Source organism: Cebus imitator, unplaced genomic scaffold, assembly GCF_001604975.1.
Source record: "Cebus imitator isolate Cc_AM_T3 unplaced genomic scaffold, Cebus_imitator-1.0 Scaffold0, whole genome shotgun sequence".
In the NCBI taxonomy this organism is placed as follows: domain Eukaryota; kingdom Metazoa; phylum Chordata; class Mammalia; order Primates; family Cebidae; genus Cebus; species Cebus imitator.
In genome coordinates, this window is record NW_016107315.1 from 12547704 (window position 1) to 12559780 (window position 12077).

The 12077-nt window shown below is 45.8% G+C and overlaps 1 protein-coding gene across 8 annotated transcripts in view; it reads right to left on the minus strand.

The window, feature by feature from the left end:
- Positions 1 to 7045: 7045 nt before the first annotated feature.
- Positions 7046 to 12077, minus strand: part of NTM (neurotrimin) — a 972209-nt gene continuing 967177 nt past the window's right edge. For 6 of the 8 annotated variants that reach the window (XM_037735935.1, XM_017523245.2, XM_037735970.1 and 3 more), the window contains one exon: positions 7046 to 8826. In XM_037735935.1, coding sequence (XP_037591863.1) covers positions 8726 to 8826 — 101 coding nt within the window. In that variant the 3' untranslated portion in view covers positions 7046 to 8725. The remainder of the gene's footprint in view (positions 8827 to 12077) is intronic. The other 2 variants (XM_017523253.2, XM_037736002.1) reach the window with 1 other exon arrangement.

Here is a 12077-nt window from a genome sequence, read left to right on the forward strand (position 1 = left end):
TGCAGGCAATGCATATTCCCAAGTTAGCCCAACCATGTCACATTTCTTTCCTCCAAGTCATGTCACTCTCTGAATGACTAATGTAAACCAAGAGATATGGAACAGCCTTGTGCAACTATTTTCCCCCAATTGGTTCTTCTTAAATATCTTGCTTCTTAGGTGATTACTGCAAAGGTAGGTTATACTGGGGGAAAGAAATGACAGAGACAAGAGGAGATAATGGGAAATATATAGAAAATGCTACTAAGGAAATGTGGTGAGCTAGGTTGGTGAGTTATTTAGTCAGAAAGACTTTCTCGTTGATACGGGCATGTTTTAACACTGCTGTTTGTTAGGAAATGGGGTATATTGCTACTCACAGATTCTGATTTGATCCCCAGTGTTCTGAGAGCTCAGCTCATCCTATGCTGTGGACTCCATTTGTCTGATTATTTCATATTCTTGAAAACAAGGAGTGATGAGACATTAACATAGAAGTTCCTAGTGTGCCAGTATTCTATATGTGGCTAGGCGAAAAGACATGCATTAATGCAAAAATGATCTGGGGCCAGGGTGTCGGAAGTTTTTGTAAAACAACAGCGTTGAGGTGCATGTGAGAATTGGCAGCAACCTCGTTGTAATGAATTTACTGCTCCTGTGCTGCCATGAGGGAGGGTGATTCCTTCTAACTGGTGAATTACACTGTGGAATACTGACTTCTTAGCTCAGGACTAGGACTGGGCAAATGGTTTGCCTGACCCTCTTGTGTACATGCTATGCTAATGTCAGCTCCATCAAATGCTTAGATGAAAGAAAAACATGTTTCAGACTTGGTATGGGGGGAGCAGCAACTTGTACTCAGGACACAAAGAAGAATATGCTGGCGAGAAGGACAGAGCACCTTAACATTCTGGAGCCCTGATGCACGGCAGTATTTCCTGAGTTAGATGTGATTAGATCAAATGTCCTGACTACCTTGAGCCTAATGGGCATGGGAAAACAGTGCTGATTTGATTTTCTTGACTCACTGTAACTATGAGCTCTATAGTGGACAGCAGGAGTTGGTATCTCTAGTTATTATAAATCAAGTACAAACTTGTTTGGTTTTATCCAGACTGGTGTAATTGTCAGAGGTAGAAACATATGCCAGGAGGAGTCCATCAGCAAAAAGAGTTTGGGGCAAAGATCTTGTGCAGTTAGATCATTACAGGTTTGATTCCCCAAGGATTAGATTCAGGCCCTATGGAACTCCTTGAGGGATTCAGAAGGATGCCCTAGTTGTTTATTTAGTTAAAAATTAAAGCCTTATAGGACACAATTCTTACCAATAATATTTGAGAAATGTAAGCAGCCTATGAGACAAATCCAAGGTGAAATTGCACTGCAGGGGTTCTCAACGTGAGTCTCACTAGTGAGTTTTAACAGCTCACAAACCACTGAAACTTCTGTAGAACATTTTGTGTATTTATACTTGAGTGTCTGTATTTTTCTTCAGATTCTGAAGGGGCAGTCTTACATCCAAGGTGTTAAGACCATAGCCTTTCAATCTGTATGCCACGCCAGAAACAAGGGCTTTTCCAACCACTTCCAGCGTGAACAGACATAGCTCCTACATAGCTCCACGGAGGCAACACCACATAAAGATTTTGCCTTGGTTTGAATTGTGGAATTTTATTAATTAGGGAAATAGATACAACCTATGGACACATTCAGGTGGAGACCCAGAGGATTTCAGAACTCTGGAGGTCTTCTGAGATGAACTTGTCCAACATTCACTTCATTGACGGGGAAACTGGGACTGGAAGGTGCAGCAGCCTGCTGTAGGCCCCCTAGCAACTCAAGGCTGGGTTTGGGTGCCTGCTTCATATTCTCTCTCCTCTATCTATCCCTGCTCACTGGGAAAATGGGAAGACATAGGTATGCAATGACAGCACATGCTACCCCTAGTATTCAAATCTGATTGTATTTTGCTGAGAGCCTGTCTAGGAATGGTGCTCCCTGTGACCTCAACTCTTCTCTCTGAGATCCTACTTCTAGCATCATAGAAGACATTTGATGCACATCTATGCAGACCTCTCGCACTTAGATACTCACTGACAAGTTTTAACTGTCTGGATGTCCTTTATATTTTCTCATTTTATTTTCATTTTTCTTGCCTGTTAAATTGTAATATGAATGCTTAGAGGAAAAGGAATTTTGTATTTGACAGACAGCATCTGTTGCTGCAGATCTTAGCTCCTTTTCGAGTAGCCAAACACAAATAAGAATTATGGACACTAGCTAAAGGGAGTGGTGAGTAGAATCAGTGACAAGGCGAAGCATTTATTTGCTCTTTCTCTTACTCCGGCATCCTTCCATGAGGAGATGAGGACCCCTCATCCACATGTGCACTCTGCAGTCTGGGCTCCTCTTTCCTGGCGTCCATGTCACTCTTACAGTTAATCAAGTTCAGGAGGTACAGCTTGCTGGCTCTGTCTGACCTTCCATCAACTCTGAAAGTGAAGCTTCAGAAGAAATTAAAGCTCAAGTGGGTGGCTGGCCACAGGCAGTTGGGGGAAGGGACCAGGGCTCCCCTATGTTCCAGCTCCACATTCTGTCTGCTCCAACCCCACACTTTTCCCTCTTCCTCTCACATCTTCAGGCTCTTCACAGAGGGGTTGGAAATGAAGTCTAGAGTCTAGAGGCAAGAGAGGAAAGTGAGCAGGACTCCATGAACTTGGAATTGAGCCAAAATATGTGAATATGTCCAATGAAACCTGCATGCACACTTCTGGATCCTTGATTACAATGATCAGGATGACGAGAAATCATTGCAAACCATATCTAGAGACCCCTCTTTTCATCACTATTTGTTGTCATTTTAAAGATGAATCTTGGTAATAACAGGTGTCATCTGTTTTGAAGAATTAAATAATTACAGTAAATACTACACACCAAATGCACGGGTGCACGCACCCGTGCGTGCGCGCGCGCGCACACACACACACACACACACACACACACACACACACACACCTGTACTGAAAATTCTGAGTATTTTGCCTACTCCCAACATCTTTTACTTTTCTGGACTTTTGGATGTGTGACAGTTTGTTCTCTCTTGTTTTACTTGTGTCGTATAGAGGGCAGCTTGGGGCTAGCATCACTTCCTGTTCCAGAAAAAGCCACTGTCTTTTATTAAGCAATGCTTCTTTCCAAGTGCTGCAGCATCCATCCTTCAAGTTCTCCTTAAGGAGTCACTTCAAATATCTGCAGAAATGGCCGTTAGGATCATGCATTTTATCTTCTTATGAGCCATTCTGGAAACGGAGACAATGCATTGGCTGTGGATCTTGCCCAGATTCACACTTGCAATTTTCATTTATCAAAAATGCTGCTTCCCCAAGTTTTTCTTGCAGAAATCTTATAAAATCTGAAATCACTTAATTATTAAATTCTAAAGCTAGATGGAACAGTAGCAATCTTCCATCATAACATCTTATATAAAAGATAAGGAAAGGAAATTCAACTAACTAGTGATAACATCTGGACTGCAGCCTAATTCTACTGATTAGCAATTCAGTTCTGTATCCAAAATATCACAGTGATACTCAGAAATGCCACAGTTCAAGATTCACTGGAAACAAGGTAAGTCATATGGAAACTCCAGGAAGTTCTAATCAAATAGATGTACTGAGAGAGAAATAATTCATTTTCAAATAATGTTAACAATCCCTAAAATATTAAAATAAACTCATAGACTCTCACTTCATGCCAGGAGAAGGGATCCAAGTTATTTGGATGCTTGCATGGGAGTAAAAATCAACATTCAAAAAACGAATTTCAACCCAGGTCATCTTCGTAAAGGATAATGCACCAAAATGCCTCAGACTTGAATTGTAAGAAGGAATCTTAACTTGAACTCAGAAATTAGGGAGACTTTTCTACAAACAGTATGTGTTTTTAACCACATAATATGTACATGATGGCAAAGGTATAGTGTTATGGAAAACAGAAAAATCTGAATGAGAAGGCAGAGACTCAGAGAGCTCAGCTATTCACAAGTCATGGGGATATTAATCTGCATTTATTGCCTTGGAGGTGAATAAAGTTGGACACTCATGGAAACAAAGTTTGAATTGAGAACAGGGAGAGAAGAATTGATGCTTTAGAATGGCTTGTTTGAGCAGTTATGGGATAGCAAAGGAGGCATACTATGAACTCAAGTCCCAGTGAGCAAGTTCTGAAACAAATCAGCTCTGGGATTCAGTTTAAAATTTTTTTTTTAATGCTAGAAAGAGGTAATATTTCATTGCTGAATCAGATACCACTAATCTCAATTATTTTACACTGTTTCTCTGATGAAGGGTAAGTGACTGGTGTGTGTGTATGCATTTGACCCACAGTCGCACAATGAATGACATTCAGTTTTCCACGTTCATCTTTTACCATACATTATTCTCTTCAGTGAGAAGTACCTCATGTTTTTACCATTGTGGGAATAGAAAATCCTTACAAATGTGTTGCTGAAGCATACTGCATGTTTTAATTAAACAGGTTCATCCACTAAGTTCCTATAATTTGTTAGTGCTACTGTCTTTCCTTCCCAACTCTCAGTTCAGGAGGTAAAAGATAAAGATGAAGTCAGTCCAGTGAAATGTGCTGAGCCTCAATTAAATTTCAGTGTTAATTCATTTGCTAACTTATTTCCAGCTTGAAGAACAATAGCTGTCATTCATCATCACTGTCATCATCACCATCCACTGCAACAAAAACAAACATTTGTGGATTGTCAACCATGAATATGCTTGGCACATCCTACTGGTCAGAGGGCAGTCCTTGGATAAATATTCTCAAGGCTTCAAGTTAGACATCTGGACCTATCGTGTACAGGCCTTGATGGGGAAAGATGTAACAACAGGACCAGAAGAGCCACTGCACATTTGCATGGCTGGAAAGGAGTGAGTATTTCACTGAAAGAAGAGCAATGTGATTCTACAGGGGTGGTTGGCGAGTGGCTGGGGACTGTGCATCCCTCACCATCCACCTTGCATTCATGAGAGGCTGAAATCCTAAATGCTGCTCATGCCAGGGATAGTGGAGGAATCCTAAAGTATGGCAGTGACTTAACTCTGAGTCACAAGGGGTCCAGGGTCCGGCATGCTTGAAATCCAGGCCAACCTGTAGCAACTGCCCTCCATCTATCCCTGTACCAAGAAAAAACATCACTACAGACTCTATTCACGGTGATTTCCTGTGCTAATTCTAATGAACATTCTCTTACCAAGCTCCTGTTTCCAGAAAAGGTAGGTCTGTGACTTGTCCCTATAAGCCCCTTTCAAAGCCATGTCCTCCTAGATGGAACTCTAAATCTGGTTGAAGACCTGGGAGGCAGAATACCCTTTCCTGTGGTGCCCACATGATCCCTCTAAAGACTGCAACTCAGAAGACTGAGGCTCACATGGCACACTCAGCTGAAGATGAGAGTAAGCTCCTCTTGAGGCAGGATAGGGAGGGCTCCTATCTGGTGAAGTCGTCAATCACAGGAAAGCTGGCCCAACAAAGAATGTGCTCTTGTATACCCAGGCCTTTAAAAATCCACAAGACAAGACAACTATTGAGCTGGCAAATAGGTAAAATTAAGTCCTCATCAATGCCACTTTACAGTTGGTTCTGACTCAGCACTCACTCCTAGGAGGATGGTGACAGGGCGATTTGAAGCACGATTAACAGTAGAAGATATTACTGATGTCTACTGGTGGTCATCTGGTAGATATTGGGAGATATCGACAAGTAAATAGTATATGTGAAAAAAAAGCTCCCATTCAGACAAAGGTGGTGTGCACTGTGTTCTCCTGTCTCAGCTAAGCCTCAGAAGTGCCTCTGTGTGGGGGCCTTGGGACATTGTATTAAGAGGTGCTTCTGGGCTCCAGTTTAGGAATATGGAACTCACCTATCTTTTTCCCACTCTATTCCAGTGAGCCATGCTTTGCACCCAGACCCTCAGGTCAGTGTCTGCTGAGGTGCTAGGCATGGTTGAAACACGTGGTGTTCTAGCCCCAGCATTAGAAGTGAACATTCTATGGCTCCTGTCCCCCAGACACGCACACCATGTAACAGGAAGCTTTCTCCTGCAATGAGACGACATGAGGATACAGGTGACCAAGGACCATTCCTGTCAAACTCTCGAGGACTTACATTTCAACCCATAGTCAGTTCCATCCACCCACTTTCATTCTAAGGAGACTCAAACCCCTCCCGTTTCATTGTTCCGGGACGTAGGAAGGGATAAACACCAATGCAGCCAAGATCCCTGAGGCTTGGCCAGGCAGTTCCAGACCTTGCTGTCAGGAAAATCTTGGGGCAGCTGGGAAGTGGGCGGGTTTAGGGTGAAAGGGTAGAAGGACACAAAAAAAGGTGAAGTCAATAGCTTCCTTCAGTTTTGCCGGAAGCAGCTGGAAATGACAAAGCTCCCTCCCAATCCTCCCTGGTTCCTCTCAGGTGGAGATGACCTGGAAACGCAAGTGCTGTCATTCCTGAGTTGTTTTTGCTCGGACCCAATTCTGTCTCTCAGTTCCTCCTATGTGGCTAGAGGTGAGGTTTGGAGGTCGGGTTTAGAGGACTGGTTGATGGGGTTTGAGATTATTTAAAACCAAACACACAGTGTTACAAGTTGGTTTTGTTTTGTGTTGAGGGGAGATTGTTTTTGGCTCATGGGGGTTTTCTTGCTTTTTTTCTGTGACAGTGACTTTCTGCTGCCTCCCAGAAATAATCGGGCCTAAAGTCTTCTCCCGACTAGGCTTGACCTTTGCCCACATTGTGTGGTGAGATGTTTGAGCACACACTGGACACTGGCAGCCCTGGCCAGGACCTCCTGAAGGCACTGGAAATGCAGTCCCTATCAGATGACCCTCACCTTGCCCCTGCCAGGGGATGGAGGAGGTCCCATGTCCTTTCTGTTTGTCATCTCGGCACTTGCCACCCCTCCACCCCAGGAGGGTTTAAGAGCCCATTCTCCCCCATTCCTCAAACCTGAGCTAGGAAGGCTGTGACCCCGCACCGCTGTAGAATGAGGTACCACACCAGGTGAAGAGGGACATGGAACACTTTTTAATGTCAAGTCAGAGACAACCCCACCCTCCCCGGTCCCCCAATCCCACTTTCCCTCATCACATCCAGGACCCCTCCCCGAAGACTCTCTGGTTCCCAGACTTTCAGGGGAGGGAAAAAAAAGATTACCTAAAAATTGCATTTTCTTCTCTTTCATACACACTCACACAAAGGTGGGAAATTAAATAAAATAAACCAAGAGGATTGAACTCTCCAGTGGTCACAAAGGCATCAGAGATTCCCATAATGGGCTAAAGCAAGTAGGTCCTGACGGTTCTCCTTGTTCAGTTGCTTGCTGCCTGTTAATGCCGCAGGGCAGGATGGAGAAGCGGGCCGCTGGGGGTGGCCTACGTGCAGGGCCACACCTGGAAAGATGCTGCGCCTGGTGTTAGTCGGGTTTTTTTCTCTTTTCACTTTTTATAACTGTCTCTGACATGTAAAGAACCCAAGAAAACAAAAAGGCAGGAGCTGATTACACAATTACCAGTAAACTCTATCATCTTTTAGAAGATCAACACACAGCTAACGCCATATACAGCATGCAGTAATGTCTGAGAAAGGACCCTGCGGAGAAATAAAATGGCTAGAACTCTAACAAAAAAAATATATGTATATATATACTGTATAATATATGTCATCAAAAGAAGCATAGCCAACAAACCCAAGATACAGTGCAGATCACCTTTCCATTTCTAAACAGTGTGTAGAGAGCATGGTATTGTCTGCATGAGATGCCAGAATCGGGAGGAATCTGTAGCGCTGGTGGAGATGTTGGTTAAATCAGATGTATTTTTGGTGGATATGCCAAATCCTCACCAGGTGATTAGTGCCTGGTGTGTGGTCCACCAGTTGTAAACCTAGTTAAGAAGAACACTATTCAATTCATTTTTACTGTTTAACAAACATACTTCTCTTCACCCTTTTCAGTTGTGTATTTTTTAGTTTTGTCTTGTTTTGCACTAAGTTCTAGACTCATATCAGAAAATATAATTAATAAAATTAATAATGAGTCAGAATCCCTTGTTATCCATGATGTCCATGTAGTAAAATGAGAAAAAAAAAAATGTTTAACGGTGTCTTTTTGTGACTGTTGTTTGTGGGATTGTTGTTGCTGTCGGACGGTCTTATTTTTTTTTCCTTTTTCTTTCTTTCTCTGTCTTTTTATTTCATGTTTCACAACACACACCGTGGTGGCACAGTCTACCAAAGTGCCCGCAGCGCCAAGCTTGGGCCGGAAGGTCTCACTCTGTTCGTCTCTATGGACTGGTTGAATGTGGGATGGCCAGCTCCAGAATGTTCCATGTGAGGGCACTCTGTGGGCAGAGCGACTGAGCCCTCACCCACACTGGCACCAGAGAGGTCACACGATGCAGCTTGCAGTGGGTCCAAGCCGGGTGTGCGTTCTTCCCATTTGGGAAAAGAAAGAGAACTCCGTTGTACCTAAATATCTGCAAGGCAATTTTCAATTTCTTTTTTTTTAAACTTTTTTCCCCCAAAGTATTCTTTGTTTCCCTCCCTCAAATTTCTGTCCCATGAGGCTGTGTTTCTTCTAATTTCATTTGAATATATCTGATTGGTTGCTGTCGGTGTTCCGTTCCTGTTGTGTCGGTGGTGGCGGTGGCAGCAGCCTTTCCCGGGTGGGGAAGTGGCATTCACATCAAAATTTGAGGAGTAGGTGCAAGACCAGAAGAGGCAGCAGCCAGACGCAGCCTGCCCTCCTCGACGTGCCGTTGCTCACCTCGCTGACGGCGCCCGGGCCTGTGGAGAGAACACACTCGCCGTGAGTGGCCTGGGAGAAAGTGGAAGGAAAGTCCGGCCAATGCCTGGTCAATCAGCCTTGCCCCTGGTGAGGTGTTGCCCCTGGTGAGGTGTCCCTCTAAGTGAAACACGCTGTTGTCATTTGGCCTTGCCTCTGGCGACGTGTCCCTCTAAGTGAAACACGTGGTGTTCCAGCCCTAGCATTACAAGTGAACGTTCTATGACTCTCCTCCCCCAGGCACACACACTAAGTAACAGGAAGCCTTCCCCAGCAAGCAGAGAATGTGAGACTCAGGTTAAAGTGTCCTGGGCCTTCTTCCTTACTGTGTCGTAGCATGCAAAGGCCATGGCTCAGGCTCAAATTCAAGAAGGCTGCAGACTCATTAATATCCTACACAGAGCTTTAATAAAGTCAGACTCCTGCACTGTGTGCCTCATCACCCATCCACTTCTGAGCACTGCCTGCCTGAAACACTCACCCACCCTCCAGCTGCTCGGCCTGTGGCTCCAACAATGTGTCTGCCTGCTGCTGCTGCTGCCTCAGGCACAGAGGCCATCCTGCCAATCACTCTATGTCAGGGCAGGGCACCAGGGTTCCACCTGGAGCACTTGACCTCTTTCCCCATCTGGATGGGGCAAGAGCAGATGCAGCTCAAGAATTACATGCCTGCGAGGCTGAAGCCAGCCCACGTGGATGGAGGTGAGATCAAAGAAACAGGAAACCTTCCTGTTCATGTGGATGTAAGTGGAGATTAATGAGGACACTGGGATGCACAACCTGCCTCAGTGTATGTCCTTCGGTGGGGAGGTGGGGGCACCTTTCCCTGTGAGGCACACACTGACATGGTCGGCAAAGAGATACTCTTTGAGATGGAGACAAACACAGAAGGTAAGAGAACTGCAAGGTGGTACAGCTCCCCAGCAGCTTCCCTACTGTTCTGAAACACATGCTTTCTGGCTACCTCAGCCCTTGTGGCCAAGAAACCAGATGACCAGTGGAGCTTCGGTTTCTGTAGGGTACGTAAGTTTGGATGACTAGATGAATTAGGTACCCAAGGAGCCAGGCCACCTTCTCAGACTGGACGTTCTCTGGCATGCTCTGTTGCATTCAATTTAGTAGAGGTATTTAAAGCTGGTGGCCTCACTAAGCCCATGTCCTCCTGGGGTTGGGAATAAGGAGGAAAGCCAGAACTTGCCTGCCTGACTTGGATCCTCAGCGTTGGAGACATTTCTGGCTAAAGCAATTCAAAATCAAAACAGGCTTCTTGATTCCATGTGGGATTATTCCATCATGTCTAGAACTCCCAGCCTGAAGGCACTGCCCATATGACTTTATGTCTTGGCCTTTTGGGATAAATCCCTACTTTAGGGGCAGTGGCTGAATAGGTAGCCACAAGATTGAAATGCAACAGGTCATCAACCTCATGTTTCCCTGGTGATTCCTAGTATCCCTAAGGCCAGACCTCCTCAGTGGTGCAGATCCCCATGCTGAGAAGCCCAGGGGATGCTTATTCTCCTCTTTACCCTGCAGAAAGGAGAAAACACCAAACCAAAGGCATCCATGCTGGGATACAGGTGACCAAGGAGCATTCCTGCAAAACCCCCGAGGACTTACATTTCAACCCAGACAGGCTAGTCATTTAGGATCAATCACTAACTGGTTGTGTCTTCTAGAATCTAAAAACACTGTGTCCACAAAACACATCAGCAGACACTCCCCCTTTGCAGCCGCTCATTCTGCCATCTACACAGCACAGTCTCTGGAATCAAAGGAGAGAAGCCTCCGCCCGATGCCTTCAAGGGTGAGATGAAGAGGAACAGCTCTCTGAAGAAGTCTGGCAACTCCAGGATTCTTTCCACCAAGGCCCTTGTCTGTGCCTGAGGCTGAGGACTCTAAGACGACAAGGGTGGCTCTGAGTCCACCTGACCCAGCGGGCCTTTGTGGAAGCCAGCTCTCACGTTTTGCCTCAGCAAGTCATTAGTCACATTCTACCTTCATACGCCTGCATCACACAGTGCAATGCCACACATGTCTTGCACACTGGCATGCTGAACTCCTGGCAGGACACACACCTGTCAGCACACTGCTCTGCGTCTTTCATCCCATTTGCTCTTCTGAACACCCACGCACATCTTTGAAATCCATTTTCCATTCAATTCCCGCACACCCTGCCTCCAGTCTCCTGTTCCCTGCCAATGGCTACGGAGATGCCCTGGGTATAAGAGATGGAAAACAAGTGCCACTTCCCTGCATTGAGATGTCCTCTCCTCTCTCCTTCTCTCCCTCCTTGCATGCTGACCAGCCAGTGGAAGCCTCCAGGGAGGAGAACGCCACAGCCAGGTGTTCAGCCCAGCAGGGTCCTGGCGTGGTTACCATGTAAGGAAACGCTGAAACCTTGTTTCCAGGGTGGGGACTCTGCAGCTCGGGGGAAGACTGAGAGAGGGCAAACATCCCTTGTGGCACATCTCAATGGCCCTGCAGCTATGCCAGGCACTCTCCCTGGGTGCCTGTGTTTGGTCTTCTTGCTACACCCCTCAGAGTTCTTTTGTGGTTCTGCTCCCTGCTGGGAAGCACTAGAGAATGCCTGTAGGGATGAGCCCTGGCCTGTTGTGTTAGAAAATTCTTCCTATGGAAGACAGAAAAAGGCCACCGAGCACCTGCCAGCCATTCTCTTGCTTGTAGTATATCTAGGAAAATCCCGAGAGGCCCCTCTGAATCTCTCCGTCTCCATCTCAGGCTGCTGAGGAGCTGGCACTGACTATGTGACCATATCCAGTCTGCCCGCCGCAGCCCACCCCACAGGTACATGCACTCGCCACCCCCCCGAACCGGTCTGTCTCTTCAGCACATCCAGGACACCTGACCTGGATGTTCACAAATTGAGCCTTGCCACCTGTGGCCTTGACCCCTGGAATTTATTCTTTATGCTCATTCCAGGGTGACGTTTCTGCTCCAAATCGATCACGTCCCTCATTTATTTGAGTCCAACAGTTTAACACCAAGCCCAACTTCTCATCGGAACGAGCACTAGATTTCGTGATGTGCCTGCAATCTGCACCTGTGGTGCCTCTTCTTGCCACAGCTAGTTCAGTGCCCTTGCCCCTTGCGACACAGCCACATGTGTGCACACAGGGGCGGGTCTTTTTTGCCCACTTTGACACACTACCCCCTTTGTCTGAAATGTTCCTCATGCATATCATTCTTCTTCATTTCAGCTCCTCTTCCAGCCTTCAGACACCTCTTCCAGGCA